The 21449-nt window shown below is 40.2% G+C and overlaps 1 protein-coding gene, 1 non-coding gene and 1 pseudogene across 8 annotated transcripts in view; all 3 read right to left on the bottom strand.

Moving 5' to 3' along the window:
* Positions 1-5828: 5828 nt before the first annotated feature.
* On the bottom strand, positions 5829-8068 carry LOC129045860 (large ribosomal subunit protein eL37-like; annotated as a pseudogene).
* A 3185-nt stretch (positions 8069-11253) lies between these two features.
* Positions 11254-21449, bottom strand: part of ZNF157 (zinc finger protein 157) — a 46722-nt gene continuing 36526 nt past the window's right edge. For all 7 annotated transcript variants that reach the window (XM_064574006.1, XM_045877072.3, XM_064574008.1 and 4 more), the window contains one exon: positions 11254-21262. In XM_064574006.1, the coding sequence (XP_064430076.1) occupies positions 20040-21262 (1223 nt within the window). In that variant the 3' untranslated portion in view covers positions 11254-20039. The remainder of the gene's footprint in view (positions 21263-21449) is intronic.
* Positions 13032-13135, bottom strand: LOC123851362 (U6 spliceosomal RNA). The gene has a single exon (XR_006792560.1). It is a non-coding gene; the product is annotated as a U6 spliceosomal RNA (small nuclear RNA).

Genomic DNA, 21449 nt, shown 5'->3' with positions numbered 1-21449 from the left:
AGAAGAAGAAGAAGGTAGCGGGAGGGGAAGAATGAAGCGGGGGAAATCGGAGGGGTAGATGAACCATGAGAGACGATAGACTCTGAAAAACAAACTGAGGGTTCTAGAGGGGAGGGGGGTGGGAGGATGGGTTAGCCTGGTGGTGGGTATTGAGGAGGGCACATTCTGCATGGAGCACTGGGTGTTGTGCACAAACAATGAATCATGGAACACTTCATCTAAAACTAATGATGTAATGTATGGGGATTAACATAAGAATAAAAAAAATGCTATCAATGAGATCCAATTCAATCTAGATGATCTAACAGCTAGGGTAACTGAGACAGGAGAGAGAATAAGCGATCTGGAAGACAGTATAATAGATAAAAAGGGAAAAGAGGAGGCCAGGGAAAAACAACTCAGAATCCATGAAAATAGAATCGGAGAAATAAGTGACACCATGAGGCATTCCAATGTCAGAATCATTGGAATCCCGGAGGGAGTGGAGAGAGAGAGAGGGCTAGAAGATGTATTTGAGCAAATCGTAGCTGAGAACTTCCCTAATCTGGGGAATGAAACAAACATTCGAGTCCTAGAGGCAGAGAGGACCCCTCCTAAGATCAAGGAAAACAGGCCAACACCCTGGCATGTAATAGTAAAACTTGCAAATCTTAGAACCAAGGAAACCATCTTAAGGGCAGTTAGGGGGAAGAGATTCCTTACGTACAGAGGGAGGAACATCAAAATAACGTCAGACCTATCCACAGAGACCTGGCAAGCCAGAAAGGCCTGGCAAGACATATTCAGGGTACTAAATGAGAAGAACATGCAGCCAAGAATACTTTATCTGGCAAGGCTTTCATTAGAATGGATGGAGAGATGCAGAGCTTCCACGACCGGCAGAAGCTGAAAGAATATGTGACCACTAAGCCGGCCCTGCAAGAAATATTAAGGGGGGTTCTATAAAAGGAGAAAGACCCCAAGAGTGATCTACAACAGAAATTTACAGGGACAATCTATAAAAACAACGTCTTCACAGGCAACATGATGACAATTAATTCATATCTTTCAATAATCACTCTCAACGTGAATGGCCTAAACGCTCCCATAAAACAGCACAGGGTTGCAGTTTGGATAAAAAGACAGGATCCATCCATATGCTGTCTACAAGAGACTCATTTTGAACCTAAAGATACATCCAGACTGAAAGTGAAGGGATGGAGATCTATCTTCCATGCCAGTGGACCTCAAAAGAAAGCCGGGGTAGCAATTCTTATATCAGACAAATTCGATTTTAAACTAAAGTCTGTAATAAGAGACACAGATGGACACTATATCATTCTTAAAGGGTCTATCCAACAAGAAGATCTAACAATTGTAAATATCTATGCCCCCAACATGGGAGCAGCCATCTACATAAGCTAACTGTTAACCAAAATAAAGAGTCATATTGATAACAATACGTTAATTGTAGGAGACCTCAATATTCCACTCTCAGCAATGGACAGATCATTTAAGCAGAAAATCAACAAGGAAACAAGAGCAATGTTTGATACATTGGACCAGATGGACCTCATAGATATTTACAGAACATTCCACCCTAAAACAACAGAATACTCATTCTTCTCAAGCGTACATGGAACTTTCTCCAGAATAGACCATATACTGGGTCACAAATCAGGTCTCAACCGATACCAAAAGATTGAGATTATTCCCTGCATATTCTCAGACCACAATGCTCTAAAACTGGAACTCAATCACAAGAAAAAATTTGGCAGAAATGCAAACACTTGGAAGCTAAAGACTACTCTGCTCAAGAATGTTTGGGTCGGGGCGCCTGGGTGGCTCAGTTGGTTAAGCGACTGCCTTCGGCTCAGGTCATGATCCTGGAGTCCCGGGATCGAGTCCCGCATCGGGCTCCCTGCTCGGCAGGGAGTCTGCTTCTCCCTCTCACCCTCCCCACTCTCATGTGCTCTCTCTCATTCTCTCTCTCTCAAATAAATAAATAAAATCTTTAAAAAAAAAATTAAAAAAAAAAAAGAATGTTTGGGTCAACCAAGAAATCAAAGAAGAACTTAAACAATTCATGGAAATCAATGAGAATGAAAACACATTGGTCCAAAACCTATGGGATACTGCAAAGGCGGTCCTAAGGGGGAAATACATAGCCATCCAAGCCTCACTCAAAAAAATAGAAAAATCCTGAATTCACCAACAAACTCTACACCTTAAAGAACTAGAGAAAAAGCAACAAACGATGCCTAAGCCATGCATTAGAAGAGAAATAATTAAAATTAGAGCAGAAATCAATGAATTAGAAACCAGAAACACAGTAGATCAGATCAATGGAACTAGAAGTTGGTTCTTTGAAAGAATTAGTAAGATTGATAAACCACTGGCCAGACTTATCCAAAAGAAGAGAGAAAGGACCCAAATTAATAAAATTATGAATGAAAGGGAAGATCACGACCAACACCAAGGAAATAGAAACAATTATTAGAAATTATTATCAACAACTATATGCCAATAAACTGAGCAATCTGGATGAAATGGAGGCCTTCCTGGGAACCTATAAGCTGCCAAGACTGAAACAGGAAGAAATTGACAACCTGAATAGGCCAATAACCACTAGCGAGATTGAAGCAGTGATCAAAAACCTCCCAAAAAACAAGAGTCCAGGGCCTGGTGGATTCCCTGGGGAATTCTACCAAACATTCAAAGAAGAAATAATACCTATTCTACTGAAGCTGTTTTAAAAACTAGAAACAGAAGGAAAACTGCCAAACTCATTCTATGAGGCCAGCATTACCTTAATCCCCAAACCAGGCAAAGACCCCATCAAAAAGGAGAATTTCAGACCGATATCCCTGATGAATATGGATTCCAAAATCCTCAACAAAATCCTAGCTAATAGGATCCAACAATACATTAAAAGGATCATCCACCACGACCAAGTGGGATTTATCCCCGGGATGCAAGGGTGGTTCAACATTCGCAAATCAATCAATGTGATAGAACACATTAATAAGAGGAGGGAGAAGAACCATATGGTCCTCTCAATTGATGCAGAAAAAGCATTTGACAAAATATAACATCCTTTCCTGATTAAAACTCTCCAGAGTATAGGGATAGAGGGAACATTCCTCAAGCTCATAAAATCCATCTATGAAAAACCCACAGTGAATATCATCCTCAATGGGGAAAAGCTGAGAGCCTTTCCCTTAAGATCAGGAACATGTCAAGGGTGTCCACTCTCACCACTGTTGTTCAACATAGTACTAGAAGTCCTAGCAACAGCAATCAGACAACAAAAAGAAATAAAAGGTATTCAAATTGGCAAAGAAGAAGTCAAACTCTCTCTTTTCGCAGAAGACATGATACTTTATGTGGAAAACCCAAAAGACTCCACCCCCAAATATTACTAGAACTCATCCAGCAATTCAGTAATGTGGCAGGATACAAAATCAATGCACAGAAATCAGTTGCTTTCTTATACACTAACAACACAACTGTTGAAAGAGAAATTAAAGAAACAATTCCATTTACAAGAGCACCAAAAACCATAAGATACCTCGGAATAAACCTAACCAAAGAGGTAAAGGATCTATACTCTAGGAACTACAGAACACTCATGAAAGAAATTGAAGAAGACACAAAAAGATGGAAAAATATTCCATGCTCATGGATTGGAAGAATAAACATTGTTAAAATGTCTATGCTACCCAGAGCAATCTATACCTTCAATGCCATCCCGATCAAAATTCCAATGACATTTTTCAAAGTGCTGGAACAAACAATCCTAAAATTTGTATGGAATCAGAAAAGACCCCGAATCGCCAAGGAGATGTTGAAAAAGAAAAACAAAGCTGGGGCATCACGTTGCCCGATTTCAAGCTATATTACAAAGCTGTGATCACCAAGACAGCATGGTACTGGCACAAAAACAGACATATAGACCAATGGAACAGAATAGAGAACCCAGATATGGACCCTCAACTCTGTGGTCAAATAATCTTTGACAAAGCAGGAAAAAACATGCAATGGAAAAAAGACAGTCTCTTCAATAAATGGTGCTGGGAAAATTGGACAGCCACATGCAGAAGAATGAAACTCGACCATTCTCTAACACCATTCACAAAGATAAACTCAAAGTGGATGAAAGACCTCAATGTGAGACAGGAATCCATCAAAATCCTAGAGGAGAACATAGGCAGTAACCTCTTTGACATCGGCCACAGCAACTTCTTTCAAGATACATCTCCAAAAGCTAGTGAAACAAAAACAAAAATGAACTTTTGGGACTTCATCAAGATAAAAAGCTTCTGCACAGCAAAGGAAACAGTCAACAAAACAAAGAGGCAACCCACAGAATGGGAGGAGATATTTGCAAATGACACTACAGATAAAGGGCTGGTATCCAAAATCTACAAAGAACTTCTCAAACTCAACACCCAAAAAACAAATAATCAAGTCAAAAAGTGGACAGAAGAGATGAACAGACACTTCTCTGAAGAAGACATACAAATGGCTAACAGACACATGAAAAAATGTTCATCATCATTAGCCATCAGGGAAATCCAAATGAAAACCACACTGAGATACCACCTTACACCAGTTAGAATGGCAAAAATGGACAGGGAAAGAAACAACAAATGTTGGAGAGGTTGTGGAGAAAGGGGAACCCTCTTACACTGTTGGTGGGAATGCAAGTTGGTACAGCCACTTTGGAAAACAGTGTGGAGGTTCCTCAAAAATTTAAAAATAGAGGTACCCTATGACCCAGCAATTGCACTACTGGGTATTTACCCCAAAGACATAGATGTAGTGAAAAGAAGGGCCATGTGCACCCCAATGTTCATAGCAGCAATGTCCGCAATAGCCAAACTGTGGAAAGAGCTGAGATGCCCTTCAACAGATGAATGGATAAAGAAGATGTGGTCCATATATGCAATGGAATATTACTCAGCCATCAGAAAAGATGAATACCCAACTTTTACATCAACATGGATGGGACTGGAGGAGATTATGCTAAGTGAAATAAGTCAAGCGGAGAAAGTCAATTATCATATGGTTTCACTTATTTGTGGAACATAAGGAATAACATGGAGGACATTAAGAGAAGGAAGGGAAAAATGGGTGGGGGGAATTGGAAGGAGAGATGAACCATGAGAGACTATGGAACTGAGAAACAAACAGGGTTTTAGAGGGGAGGGGGCAGGGGGGATTGGTTAGCCCGGTGATGGGTATTAAGGGGGGCACGTACTGCGTGGAGCACTGGGTGTTATACGAAAACAATGGATCGTGGATCACCACATCAAAAACTAATGATGTATTGTATGGTGACTAACGTAACATAATAAAATTTTAAAAAAAAGAGAGAGAGCAAGTCCAGCCTCCCCACATGGTCTCCACTGACACCACATAGGGGAAGGCTTGTTACAACCCAGTCAAGACAAAAGTCCTAGTTCTATAATCAATCTTTTCTGAGACCACCTTGGCAGGGGTTTGGCATGAATTTTACAGCCTGTAGAGGGTGAAGCTATAAACTCCTCACTTGGCATCTGTTGGTGTGAGTGGGAATTAGGCCACATTTTTTCTACATTGTTTTGATTCAGTAAAGTTACTATTTTCTGAAAGTTTACCATCTCATTAGGCTGCCCATTTCCTGGTTCTTTGACAAAAGAAAGTAGTCTTTGGTAAGATCGTTTGTCTTGTTTGGGTCCATTGGCATTTCTAGGTTGCCAGGTTCTCCAGCACTGTCTCAAATACATGAAGAAAAAAAATCCATGGAACTCACCAGTGTGCTCTTTTTTGGGTTCTGAGGTCCCTAGCCAGTCTGCATTCTTCACTCCACCTTTCAGAATCATCTTATGTTTGGTTTTATAAATATTATTTCCAAGGGTTTTTTTTTTTGTACTCAGGGGGAGAGATAGGGAAAAGGGCATCTACTCCATTTTTCCAGAAGTGGAAATCCTATATTGGGTCTTTATATATATTTCTTCCATGTCTCGACTAGCTTTCTGAGGATGTGCAATACCTTTGTTCATTCATTCATTTATTCATTTATTAAATCAACCAGAACACTTACTGTGTGACTGATCATTGAAATCCTTAAGATGAACTGGTTGCTGCACAGCTGCCCTCTTGGGTTTAGACATTGTTCCATCATGGAATCCATGCCTGAATCTGTGGCATACAATTTTTAGGTGCCTCATTTGACTGACCGGTCCAGGGGTATTTCATCTTTTAGCCTTGGCCCTCCAGTTATACTTTCTCTTCTGCTTGACAGGATGGCTGCATTGGCCACAGATCAACTTCTGAAGGTGGTAGGCCTTAGAGTCATAGTGCAGAACAATGTGTGCGTCTTATTACAATGCTTTCCAAATGATGAAGTCCCCTTCATCATCTCGTTTAGGTGGCCAAGACCAAAGAGGTGGGGAGAGAAGCCACTGTGCAATAAATTTATAATAACTTTTTTAATATCCTTATTTGCTACTTCTTTTTTTTTTTAAGATTTTATTTATTTATTTGACAGAGAGGCACAGCGAGAGAGGGAACACAAGCGAGGGGTGGGGTGGGAGAGGGAGAAGCAGACTCCCCGCGGAGCAGGGAGCCCGATGTGGGGCTCGATCCCAGGACCCTGGGATCATGACCTGAGCCGAAGGCAGACACTTAACGACTGAGCCACCCAGGCACCCTTTATTTGCTAACTCTAACATGTGTGTCAGTTCTGGGTTAGTTGATTGCTTGATTATTCTCATTATGTGTGCTATTTTCCTACCTCTTTGCATACCTATTGATATTTGATTGTGGATTTTACTTTGTTGGATACTGGATATTTACACATTTTTATAAATTATTTTGAGTTTTGTTTTGGGACACAAGTAAGTTCCTTGGAAAGTTTTACCCTTACAGGTCAGGTCTTCCTTATATAATTTTTAGGTGTATCTAGAGCAGCACTCAACCTAGGGCTAATTATTCCCCACTATTGGGGCAATAGCTTCTGGAATTTTTTATGCAATGCCTTATTTTTCCAGTCTGGTTGGTGATCACAGGCACTATTACCAGCCATGTATGAGCATCAGACCCCATGGATGGTCTCACTGACCTTAGTTTCCTCACACACACGTGCTGATCAGTACTCTATTGAACACTCAAGGAGGGCCCTAGAGAGATCACTTGGATTTTCTCTCTCTGCAGTTTTCTCCATTCTGGTGGTTTGTCCTATGAATTCTAGCTGCCTTCTTCTCCTTAGACTCTCAGTTCCTTCTCAAGTCAGGGAATTCACCAGACTTTTCCTCAGTTACCCTTCTCTGTGCAATGCCCTGGCAAGTCTCTCAAGGAAGTATGCTAGACCAATCACAAGGTTCACTTCATTTGTTTCTCTTTCCTCAGGGATCACTGTTGTTCATTGCCGGATATCCAGGGCCTTGAAAACTGTGGGGGGTTTTTTTAATGTATTTTGTCTGTTTTTTTTTTTCTTTGTTTGTTCCAGGCCTAAGGGAAATATGGTCCCTGTGACTCCATCTTGGCTGGAATGAGTCACAGAAGAAAATCTATAAATGTGAAGATTTGTCAGTAGAGTCACCAATATGAGATATACTTGAGTTAGTGTGATTGTTATCAATAGGGAATACTGTAACCTGGGTTTGAGACAAGTATGCCAATGAACCTATATCAATGAATGGGGAACTTGTATCTATTAAGTGCTCATCAGTGTGGGATATATTGGGAAGTATTTAAGAAAGAGGAGATATGTTAATGTAGGCTGTCAATAAGAAATATTCCCCAGTATGTGAAAATTTGAGTGTGTTCAACTGAGATTTTCAATGTAAAAAATTTACAAAAATCAGAGAATCTGATTTTTACAAATCAGATCTGTAAATTGGGTTGTCAATGAGAGATATGCTTGATGAGTATTTAAGAACAAGGAGATTTTTCACCGGTGATCATCAATGGAGTTATATGGGTTGGGGGCAGTATTTATGAATATTGATCCTGATAAATGTGGAGCTAGCAAGCAGGGGTACATGGATAGGTGTACATGAATGGGGAGATATACAATAGTTATTGTGGTTTTTTGTTTGTTTGTTTGTTTTTAAAGATTTCTATTTATTTATTTGACAGACAGAGAGAGCACATGAGCGCACAAGCAGGGGGAGGGGCAGAGGGAGAAGCAGACTCCCTGCTAAGCAAGGAGCCCGATGAGGGGCTTGATCCCAGGATCCTGGGATCATGACCAGAGCCAAAGGCAGACACTTAACTGGCTGAGCCACCCAGGCGTCCCTATACAATAGGTATTGTATAGGCGAGTGTAGTATGTATCAACAGGAGTATTATGATCGGTATAGTTGTAAAACCAGCTGAGCAATACAGCATATGCCAATAGGCCGGTGTTTAAAAAATCAGGCAATTTGTCATTAAAGATCATAAACGAGTTATACAATCAGGTGAATATTTAAGAATATAGATTTTTGGGCGCCTGGGTGGCTCAGATGGTTAAGCGTCTGCCTTCGGCTCAGGTCATGATCCCAGGGTCCTGGGATCAAGTCCCACATCGGGCTCCCTGCTCCTTGGGAGCCTGCTTCTCCCTCTGCCTCTCTCTCTCTCTGTCTCTCATGAATAAATAAATAAAAATCTTAAAAAAAAAAAGAATATAGATTTTTTTTTCAAAGGCAAGCAACAATGGAGTATGTATTGTGAGGGTTATCAATAAAGAGAGATTTTTTTGAGAGAGTGCGTGTGTGCAAGGGGAGGGAAGGGGCAGAGGGAGAGGGAGAGAGAGAATCTTAAGCAGGCTCCATGCCCAGGCAGAGCCCAACATGGGGCTCGATCTCATGACCCTGAGATCATGACCTGAGCTGAAATCAGGAGTCAGATCCATAACCAACTGAGCCACCCAGGCACCCCAATAGAGATTTTTAAACAGGGGTTATATAGAGATTTATTTTACTAGTTTGTTATGTGCAAAATATCATTGGTGTTTATGTTATTCTTTAGTTTTTTTTATAATTTCAATTTTAATATATGTACTAACAAATCAAAAAAGATAAAACCTATGTGTTTCATAAATAAATAAATAAATAAATAAATAAATAAATAAATAAATAAATAAATAGGGGTTATAATAAGAAATACTCCAATGGGGGTGGCTGGCTGGCTCGGTGGGAAGAGCATGGGACTCTTGATCTCAGGGTCATGAGTTTGAGCCCCATGTTGGGTATAGAGATTACTTAAATAAAAATAAAACAACAAAAAAAAGCAGGCTTCTGGGTGGCTCAGTGGTTAAGCATCCAACTCTTGATTTCAGCTCAGGTCATGATCTCGGGTTTGGGAGATTGAGCCCCCTCGCCAGGCTCTGCACTGGGCATGGAGCCTGCTTTAGATTCTCTCTCTCCCTCTCCCTCTGCCCCTCCTCCCCTTCTCTCTTTCTCTCTCTCTAAAAAAAAAAGAAAAGAAAAAGAAATATGCCAATGGGTGTTTATGAATAAGATTTCTTAATGTCAGACACCTATGGTGATACGTCAATGGTTTTTATTTCTCATTGGGGAGATTTGTGAAGAGGGGTTGTGAATAGAGATATTTTAACGGGTATTTTTGAATGGAGTGTTTTTTTTCCCAAGAGGTTAATGGATGAAAGATTTGCCAATGGGTAGGTATTTATGAAAGGGGGGATTTACCAATGGGAACCATAAATGGAGATATGCCAGTGGGATATTCATGAATAAGTAGATAGCACAAAAGTGGCTGCAGTAGGCAGAATTCTGAGAATGACCCCCAATATTCCTATCACCCTTACATAAACTCCTCCCCTTGAATGTGGGTGGAATATGAAGACATGTAACTCCATGATTGTATTACATTAGGTAGCAAAAGGGATCTTGCAAATGAAATTAAGGTTAATCAGCTGACCGTAAAATAAGGAGATTATCCAGGTGAGCCTAATCTAATTAAGCACAGGCACCCTTCAAAAATGCAATTTTCTCCTGTTGGTGGCATAAGAGGACATCAGAGAAACTGAAAGTATGAGAAACATTTGGCACATCCTAATTGGCTTTGAAGACAAACAGGCCCATGTGGTGAGGCATGCAACTGGCCTCTAAAAGCAGGGAACAACCCCTGGCTGAGCAAAGAAATGGGAACCTCAGTATTACAACTGCAAGAAATTGAATTCTGCCAATAACCTGAGTAAGGTTGGAAATGGATTTTTCCTGTGAGCCTCCAGATAAGAGTTCAGTGTGGTCAATTTTGGTTTCGTGAGACCGTTAGAGAATTCAGCCAAGCTCTCGTGAACTTTGGACCTACAGAACTGTGAGGTAATACATGGATGTTGTTTTGCTGCTATGTTTGTGGAAATTTGTTACACAGCAATAGGAAACTAATAAAGTATTTGCCAGTTGGGTATTTATGAAAGAGGGGATATGCCATAAAGAGAGGGGACTTTTCAAGGTAATTATTTGCCAACGGCTTGGGGATTTGTCATCTGTAATCTTGCCAATAGTTGAGATTTATAAACAGGATTTGTCTACAATGGGGACTGCATAAAGGGGAACCAACTGTTATGGGTTGAATTGTGTCCTCCAAAAAGGTACAGTGAAGCTTTAACTCCCCAGTACCTTAGAATTTGGCCTTACTTAGAAATAGTAACAGGAACATTATCACTTGGGGGGATGGTTGTCCTCAGAAGTCTTTGAAAACATTGGTATTTGCCAGTGTGGGTATTTACACACTAGAAATTAGTGTATGAGCATCATTATCAGAAAAAAGACATTACAAATGAGCATTTTCATATTTGTAATATTTTGGGGAAAGACCATTAAAATCATGAGTTAAATTCAAAGTGCCAGTGTGCATGAAATTATTATTCCCAGTATTATACATTATTTCTAATATTATAAATTATCATTCCTAATAAAACATTATTTGCAATATTATAAGTAATTTACTAGGATTTATCACTACTAAGTTATAAATTATGTTTACTGTTACTACTCATAATAATAAGTAATACTTGGGGCGCCTGGGTGGCTCAGTGGTTGGGCGTCTGCCTTCGGCTCAGGTCATGATCTCAGGGTCCTGGGATCGAGCCCCGCATCGGGCTCCCTGCTCAGCGGGAAGCCTGCTTCTCCCTCTCCCACTCCCCCTGCTTGTGTTCCTGTTCTCGCTGTGTCTTTCTCTGTCAAATAAATAGATAAAATCTTAAAAAAAATTAGTAATACAGAGAGCTGACTAGGTGCCTGGCATTGTTTTGAGCACTTTATATATATGACTTCATTTAATATTCACACTGTTCCTATGAGTTAGGCATTATTTTTTTTTAAGATTTTGTTTATTTATTTGAGAGAGAGAATGAGATAGAGAGAGAGAGAGCATGAGAAGGGGGAGGCTCAGAGGGAGAAGCAGACTCCCTGCTGAGCAGGGAGCCCGATGCGGGACTCGATCCCGGGACTCCAGGATCATGACCTGAGCCGAAGGCAGTGGCTTAACCAACTGAGCCACCCAAGCGCCCTAGGCATTATTTTTAATACCCATTTTACAGATGTAAAAAACTAAGGCATAGAGAGATAATATGATTTCCCCAAGGACACACAGCTAGGACAAGGAAAAGGTAGGATTTTTTAGTCAAAATTGTAAGCAGACACTAATTAAAATTTTTTTCTTTAAAAAAATTACAAGGACTGAAATTTTAAAATACTGACCTAGTTAAAATCTTTTTTATTTTTATAATATTTTTTTCTTTTAAAACATTATTGAGGTGTAATTCACATACAATAAAATTTATCCATTTAATGTGACAATTAAATTTAGTATATTCACAAAGTTGCACAACCATCACAATAGAATTTTAGAATATCTTCATCATCCCAAAGAAGATACCCTGTACCCATTAGCAGTCTACTCTCCATTGCTCCCACCTCCTCCCACCCCAGCCATAGACAACCACTAATCTACCTTCTGTCTCCACGGTTTTGCCTGTTCTGGACATTTCATATAAATGGAGTCATACAGTATGTAGACTTTTGTGACTGGCTTCTTTCAAGTAATATTTTCAAACTTCATGCATGTTGTAGCAGTATCAGTACATCATTCAGTTTGATTAATGAAGACTATTCCGTTGTATGGATATACCATATTTTGATTATCCATTCATCCGTCAAAGGACATTTATGTTGTTTCCACTTTGGGGTGATTATGAATAATGCTGCTGTGAACATTTGTGTATAAGTTTTTATATGGACAGGTTTTCATTTCTCTTGCGTGGATACCCAGGATTGAAATTCCTGAATCATATGGTAACTCTGTTTAACATTTTTGAGAAACTTTCAAACTGTTTTCCAAAATGGCTGCACCATATTATGTTCCACCAGCAATGTAAAATGGGTTCAATTTTTCCACATCCTCACCAACACTTGTTGTTGTCTATACTTTTTTTTTTCCAGCCACACTAGTAGGTGTGAAGTGCTATCTCACTGTGGTATTTTTTTTCATTGCGGTTTTGATCTCCATTTCCCTGATGCCTAATGATGTTGAGCAGTTTTTCATGTGCTTAGGCCATTTCTATATCTCATTTGGAGAAATGTCTATTCAGATCCTTTGCCCATTTTTAAGTTGGGTTATTTATGTTTTTATTATTGAGTCATAAGAGTTCTTTATATATTCTAGATAAAGGATATGTGATTTGTAAATGCTTTCTCCCACTCTGTGGGTTAACTTTTTACTTTCTTGACAGTATTATTTGTAGAACAAAAGTTGTTAATTTTGATGAAATCCAATTTATCTGTTTGTTTTATAGTGTGTGCTTTTGATGTTGTATCTAAGAAACCATTAAGGGACAAGATTTTAATACAGATTTGGCTCCAGCATTTGTGTTCTCCATTACACTACATTACCTGTCTAGAAATTAAATCACTGTTACTAATATTACACATGAAGTTATTATTATGTGTTTTATGTTTTTTTATTATGTTAATCACCATACATCATTAGTTTTTGATGTAGTGTTCCATGATTCATTGTTTGCACATAACACCCAGTTCTCCACGCAGTACGTGAAAAATATGGAATGCTTCACGAATTTGCGTGTCATCCTTGCACAGGGGCCATGCTAATCTCTGTATCATTCCAATTTTAGTATATGTGCTACCGAAGCGAGCACTGTGTTTTGTGTTTTGACCTGAAAAAATACATCCATCAATCATCCTCCAACCCTAGCACAGACTTCAGAAGGATTCTGGGTAGGGACCACGAGGCCCATTTTTTAGGGAGAAGTATTGGGACTCAGTGGAGGGAAGGGCCGGCCCCCAGGCCACCCATTGAACTGGACACCCCCCCCTTGCTGTACACTTCACAGGGCTGTCACCCCCACCTGCTTCCTCTCAGCCATCAGTCTCTCCCAAGCAAATTCACACCCAGACACATGGAATGCTGGGGTGGAAGGTAACTCACTTTACTCACTTTGGTGGATTTTCTAGAAGGGCAACGGGAGAAATGTAGTGACTCCAGGACTACAGATAGCCTGCCAGGAGCCACACAAGGACTCTGAAGTAGGAAGCCTCTCTGTAAGGTATGCTTCTCCAGGCAGCCACAACTAAAGGGAACTACCTGGAAGGAAGGTGCTCCCTCTACAGCCTGAAACTCCTTGCTGTTTAATACCCCCCAGCCACATCCAGTGTATACAAAAGTCCTTGGTGTTGAAAAACAGTTGGATAAACAAGAAAATAAGCAGGTGTGAACATACCTAGGATTGAGGTAACAACTGGGAGAGTAAGGTAAATTATTCTAGGCACTGGGGAAAAAAACCAGAAGCAGCAGGAACAGTCTGTAGTTCCAGACAATAGCCAGGGCTGAGGAAATATTCCAGGACACTAGAAAACAGCTATAGGGGCAGGAAACAGTCACTGCAGTGATGTGAAACAGTCAAAGACTATCAAACAGCCAGAAGGACAGAACAGTCCTTATAGTTAGAGGATAGCCATAGAAACTCTAAAACGGCCAAATGGAAGTCATTCCTAAATGTTATGCAATAGCCAGAAATACCTAGGAGACAGCCAGAGAGATAAGGGAACAGGCTCTGGCTGAAGGAATAGCCAGAGAAACAAGGAAACAGCTGGAGGGACAAGGGGACAGTGTCTGGACCTGAGGAACAGCAGGATCATCAAACATCCGGAGACACAACAAAATAGTCCTTGTATTTGGAAGATAATCAAAGGGACTGCAGAACAGCCAGGGCAACAGGGGATAGACCCTAAGGATCAGACCACAGCAAAAAAAAAAAAAAAAAAAAAAAAAGACCAAGGAATAAGCTCTGAAGTACAAGGAACAGGAAAATAAAATAGCAGTCTGAGGGACTGGGGAACCACCAGAGCCCAAGGAAAAATTGCAAGGACTGAAACAATAGCCAACAAACCAACATATGGAGATCAGGGAATAATGGCTGGTCCTAATATAGGGTCATCAGAAACTGTGGGGAGTAATCACAGCGATCAAAGACACTATACTTATGACTAGTGGGAATTCAACAGTCACGGGAATTAATACAATGCCAGCAGGCATAGCTAGGGGGGACTACTGGGAGTCAAAGACACTGTACTGGTGGCTAATACAGGATCATCTGAACCATGAAGGGCTCTAATGTAGGGTAGGCTCTAATGAGTTCCAGGCATTATGATGAGGTCCATACCAATACACAGTACTAGGGAATAATGAGGGACCAGCATCTAGCATCCACAGGGATGGGGGTAGTAAATGAACTGATGCTGAGATAGAGACAAAACCACTTTAGTGGTGGTTAATGGCTAATCAGCAGAGTGACTAAGGGCTAAGGGCTGATTTTTTTTATGATCAAAAACACTGTATTTGTGACCAATATTGGTAGACAGTGATGACACTAATACAGGGTCAGCAACAGATGCCATGACTGAGAAGCATGAGGCAAAGATTAATGAACAGTCAGTGTTGAGGCTAATATGATATTAGCATACACAGTGATGAACTCTAATGTATGGTCAACATGCATTCTGCCAGGGCATCATTGCATTCTGACGCTCTATTAGTGGCTAATGAGGGATCAGCAGGAACAGTGATGAGGGTTCCTGCAGTCACAAGCACCCTGATTGGAACTTAGGAGGGTCAAAGACACTGTAGTTATGGCTAAAGGGTGATCAGCAAAGTGGGGCTAATGTGGAAACAGCAGATACTGTACTGGAAGCTCATGGAAGTTAGTCTCAGCTCTTGTGGCTAGCTGGGGATCAGCATACAGCAGGATGGTAGCTAAGGAGGATCTGCAAATACATTGCTGGGGCCTCATGGGTGTCAAAGAAACTACTATTGGCTAATGGAGGATCAACAGACACCACGAAAGGGGCTAATGTGGAGTCGGCAGACTTTACTGAGGCTTCAACTGGTCAAAGACACAATATTAGTGGTTAAAGGGAGGAGATTTAGCAGAAACAATGATTTGGCTACTGTAAAGACAAAAAACATGGTGATGCATCCTCAAGAAGGAGTTCATACTCTGCCAGTGGCTAGTAAATCAAAAGACACTTTGGGGTGCCTGGGTGGCACAGTTGGTTAAGCTTCTGACTGTTTTGGCTCAGCTAGTGATCTCAGGGTCATGAGATTGAGCCCCGTGTCAGGCTCCGTGCTCAGCACAGAGTCTGCTTAAGATTCTCTCTCCCTCCCCTCTCCCCACTGTGCTCACGCTCTCTCTCCCTCTCTAATAAATAAATAGATCTTTAAAAATCAATCAATAAGGGACACCTAGGTGGCTCAGTTGGTTAAGCGTCTGTCTTCTGCTCAGGTCATGATCCCAGGACCCTGGGATAGAGCTCCATGTCAGGCTCTTTGCTCAGCAGGGAGCCTGCTTCTCCCTGTCCTTCTGCCTGCTGTTCCCCCTGCTTGTGTGCTCTCTTTGTCAAGTAAATGAATAAAATATTTTTTAAAAATCAATCAATCAATCAAAAGACACTGGCGTATGGTCAGCAGATACACTGATAGGCTATAGTGTAGGGTCAGAGGACACAGTGATGGGGGCTATTTTAAGCAGACACCACTGGGTCTCAAGGTTAAAAATCTTGAAGCTTGGTAAACAGGGGATCAAAAGACAGAGTGACAAGGTCATCTGAGTTCTGCAGATATTGTATTGGGGCTCAGAAGGATCAAATTCACCACACTGGTGGATAACCAGGGAACAGCAGATGGATACTGGTGCAATTGCACTATGCTGTGGGTTCATGGGGGTCAGACAATGACTATGGATGGTAATAAACATCACCATAATGATAGCATCCAATGTAGGATTAGCAGACACTGTGATTAGAACACATTGGGTTGAATATATTATATGGTAGCCAAGGTCAAAAGACACTACATTAGGTCTAAAGGAAGGTGACAAGACACGTTACTGTGAGTTAATGGGAGGTCAGCAGTCACCATGCTGAATCTAAAGGAAGGCAAAAAAAACCACAAAACACCATATTGAGTTAATGGAAGATCATCAGTGATGAAGCTTAGAGGCTAAAGGGGTGAAAAGACACTCTGCTGTGAGCAAACAGGTCAGCAAAAATTGTAATGGCAGCTAAAAGGGGTGGTGAGACATGATGCTATGAGCTAATGGGGAGTCAGCAGACTTTGCTGGAGCAAAAGGTTGTGATAAGACAAGATATTGTGAGCTGATGGCAGGTCATTGTACAGACACTGTGCTCTAGGCTAATAGAAGTGAAAAGAAGTGCTGTAAGTTAACGGGGTATTAGTAGACACCATGCTGACATATCCTGGGGGTAAAAACTACTGTGGTGCTGGCTAATGGAGGATCAAGAGGGACTGTGCTTAAGGTATTAGGAGTCAAATACACACAGTAGTGTTGGCAGTGAGGGATCACTACACAAGTAATGCTTACTAACTGAGGGTGAGTACAACCCATCACGGGGCCTCAGTGAAGGTCATCTTCATGCAGCAAGGCCATTTCTAAAGCCTTGGGAGGACTAAGTCTCCCATTGCCAGTGTCTTTTATCTGATCTAGTGATCAAGATTCCTGGTTTTCTCCCTGGAAGCCCACATCTGGCTCCTGGTGTGGAAACAGGTAATTTTTTTTATTGTTGTTTTTAAACTTTAATTAAGATATAATTTATATCAATAAAGTGCACAAATCTGAAATTTACTCATTTGATAACTTAATATGCATTTCAAACAAGATACAGAATCGTTCTATCACCCCAGGAATTTCCCTCCTACCCTTAGGAGTTAATCCCCATTGATTAACAACCACCCATCTGCTTTCTGTCACTATAGATTACTTCTTTTTATGTTTGACATTTTCCATAATAATAATAATAATAATAATAACATTAAAACATAAAATTGAAAATTTTTATCGATGAGCTGAAGATTAAAAGAATCAGTAAGAAAACATCTTGATAAATATAATTAATACTCAGTAAATGAGGGTGAGGGCATGCTGTTTAAAAAATGCATAAAGTGTAATATATACATTCAAGTGTATGCTGTATTTGGGGGCATCTGATGATTAATTCAAATATCCTGGGTCTTCTATTTATTATGAAACATCCAGAAAACAAAACAAAAACATGTATTTAATTTAGCATCAATTTACTATAGCATGATGCTACCAAATACTAACGGTAAAGGACTCACTTTTGAGGATCAAAATGGTGCATCAGAAAACATTCTCAGGGTGCCTGGCTGGTTCAGTCAGTAGAGCATGTGACTCTTGACCTTGGGGTCATGAGTTCAAGCCCGATGGTGGGCCTAGAGCTTACTTAAAAAAATAAATAAATAAAAAGATGAGCTTTAAAAATAAAACATTCTCAAAGTTGAGAAGTTTGTCACTAAACCTTTTAAAGGGTATTTTTCAGGCAAAGAAGAAAATGATCCTGGATGGAATGCAGAAAGGAATGAAGAGCAACCAAGGTGGTAAACGTGTGTAAAATGAAATGAACATATAAAACAAAAATGTTTTCGGGGGATATATAAGTGTGTATCTGTGTGTGTGTGTGCATGTATGTATATATATATTATTATATATATATATACACATATATATATTACATATAAATATTTATATAAACCCCATAATACGTCATTATATTTTGAAATATATATGTACATATAGGTATATGAGCGAAGTTTCTTTTTTTTTTTTTTTTTAAAGATTTTATTTATTTGAGAGAGAGAATGAGAGACAGAGCACACGAGAGGGGGCAGTGTCAGAGTGAGAAGCAGACTCCCGCCGAGCAGGGAGCCCGATGTGGGACTCGATCCTGGGACTCCAGGAACACGACCTGAGCCGAAGGCAGTCGCTTAACCAACTGAGCCACCCAGGCGCCCCTATGAGCGAAGTTTCTATTAAAAATTAGCTTTAAAAGACAATTTTCTGGAGAAAACCATAAAATACTATTGAAGGTCAAAAAGGTGAGTTAAAAAATAAAATATAGACAAACCATATTCATGGATACAATGGCTTAAAGCCATTTTACACCTTTCAGACTGGCAACAATTTGAAAGACTGATAAGTCCATGGGAAAATGTAAACTTCATCTCAAACTGCTCATGAGAGTATAAATTAGTACAACCTAGAGGGAAGAAATCCAATTATTTAACAAAGTTGAAAAACTTCTGTATCAATCTGAAGAACCCAGCTAGGGGACAGAAACGTTACCGGTTATTTTAGTGAAAAGAACTTATTATAAAGAATTTTTAACTAGTCACAAAGTTATTAACCATATACCTGAAAAGACAGAAAGAGAACATTAAAATTATCATGGAGGTAGCAACTGCAAGAAGCAGCTGGGCTAAGGTTAACCAGGGAAGAAACTGGAATTATTAAACATTGAAAAGGTGGAGGAGTAGTGTCATGTGGGTGGGACTCATACCTCTAAGGAGGTGGCACCGCCAGCCGCTGCTAGTGTCTCTGAGGGGGTGGGTGGGGTACCGTAGGCTGTTCTGTGAGTGCTGGAAATCTGTAACCTGGATTAAACTACTACCACCCTGAGGAAGTGCTGCTGGCCAAGGGAAGAAGCAATACCGGACTGACACTCAGATGAACAGGGAGCTAACAGGAAGGGAAAAAAAGGAGCAGGTCCCTTCTACCTTCCTTACCCCCAAAGTTTATATTTAGTGTTTCTTATTGGCAAGGCCCAACAGGAAGCAGATGGCAAGACAGAAACATGTTTTGTAGAGTCACAGCCCGAGCATGACAAAGCACAGTGTAGAAGGGGCGCGTTGGAGCTAGGGTACAACAGTTTAACAACTTAAACACTGCCTACACTCTATGACCCAGCAGTTCCACTTGTAGATTTAGACACCAAACACAGAAACGATACACATGTCTTTCACCAGGGGAATGGAGAGAGAAATGCATGAACCAGACCTATATTTGTCAACATGGATAGACCTTGGAAAGGTAACACTGCATGAAAAAAGCAAGCTGCAGAACTTTCAACACCATGTAATACCATTTATGTAAAGTTTTTAAAAGCAACAGAGTATTATATACTGTACAATTCACACTATACACACAAAAACTTTCAGGATAGATGAAAAATTCTCAATGTTGAAAGGAAAACCTTAACTTTACAGGAAAGAATAGGAGAACATTATCACCTTGAACCTGATAATATTCAAACATAAAACCTCAGCAGAAGACTTAACAAAATTAAATAACCAGGCACAGTCCATGAGGAGATATCTGTAACACACATGACTGAAAAAGATTTTTAAATTCTCATATATTAAAAAACAAACATGACACTTAAACCAAGAAGTAAAAAATAAGCAGCCCATTATAAACAATGAGCAAAGGATATAGAACAGTCAGTGAAGAGAAGAAAAAACCCAAATGGCCAACCAACAGGTAAGAAGCTACTCCACCTCACCATTAATTAGGGAAATCCAAATGAAATGAAAACAACAATGAGCCTATCCCCTAACGGGAATCAGGATGTATTTTCACACCAGTGTAGGAGCCAAACTGTTACAGGTGTACTCTGTGTGCGTGGTGACCAGATGACCCAGAGGGCTTGATCAAATGGTGATGGAAGTCTTCACAAAGAAGCTTTCTCCACAGTACAAGGCAAGGGCCGGCCTATGTGAGTTCTCTGATGTTCTGTGAGGTGTGCTTTCCGGCAAAAGGCTTTCCCACATTCTTGACATTCAAAGGGTCTCTCTCCTGTGTGAATTCGCTGATGTTCAATGAGGCGTACTTTGACATAGAAGGCATTTCCGCATTCACTACATTCATAGGGTTTCTCTCCTGTGTGAGTTCTCTGGTGTTGACAAAGGGATTTCTTCATACTGAAGATTTTTCCACATTCACCACATTCATAGGGTTTCTCTCCAGAATGCATTCTCTGATGTTCAATGAGGCGTGCTTTCACATAAAAGGCATTACCGCATTTATTACATTCGTAAGGTTTTTCTCCTGTGTGAATTCGCTGATGTATCCCAAGAGATGAGTGTACCCTGAAAGATTTCCCACATTCATTGCATTGATAGGGTTTTTCACCTGTGTGAGTTCTCTGATGATTATTGAGAGTCATTTTCATTCTGAAGAATTTCCCACATTCATCACATTTATAGGGTTTCTCACCTGTGTGAATTCTTTGATGTTGATTTAGGGATTTCTTTGCACGGAAGTTTTTCCCACAGTCACCACATTCATATGGTTTCTCCCCTGTGTGAGTTCTCTGGTGTTGGGTAAGGGATATCTTAACTCGAAATGTTTTTCCACATTCGCTACATTCATAGGGCTTCTCTCCTGTGTGAGTTCTCTGATGAATCATGAGGGTTGCCTTCTCAGAAAAGGTTTTCCCACATTCAGTACATTCATAGGGTCTCTCTCCTGTGTGTGTTCTCTGATGTAGAATGAGTTGTGACTTCCTGCCAAAAGATTTCCTACATTCATTACATTCAAAGGGTTTCTCCCCTGTGTGAGTTTTCTGATGAGCAATGAGGTATGATCTTGCACTAAAGGTCTTTGCACATTCACCACATTTATAAGGTCTCTCCCCTGTGTGTATTCTCAGATGTTCAATAAGATTTGATTTCCTGCAGTAAGTTTTCCCACATTCATGACATCCAAAGTTTTTTACTCCTGTGTGTGTTCTTTTATGTCCAACAAAGCCTGTTTTCTTGTAGAAGACTTTCCCATATCCATTATATTCAACAGCTTGATCCAAAGTTTGAATCCTCTGATGCCGAAGGTCATTATCATGCCTGACGGCATTACCCCCAACAGAATTGTTGCCACACAGCATTGAGAGAGATCCTTTAAAAACAAACCAGATCACTTTCACTTAAAACTCAACAATGGCTTCCCTTGTTACAGTGTCAAATTAAAGTGCTTAACAAAGCCTATAAAACATAATCTATAAAAAAGCACTTAACATAGCCTAAAAAACTCCACATAATTTGGCCCCTAGCTAACTCTCTTGATATTGCCTCTTACCACTCTC

The sequence above is a fragment of the Mirounga angustirostris genome, unplaced genomic scaffold (genome assembly GCF_029215605.1).
Source record: "Mirounga angustirostris isolate CCGP_5_RB_7025 unplaced genomic scaffold, mMirAng1.0.hap1 SCAF_11, whole genome shotgun sequence".
Taxonomy (NCBI): Eukaryota; Metazoa; Chordata; class Mammalia; order Carnivora; family Phocidae; genus Mirounga; species Mirounga angustirostris.
Note: the sequence above shows the minus strand (reverse complement) of the source record. Positions and strands in the feature narration are given on the sequence as shown.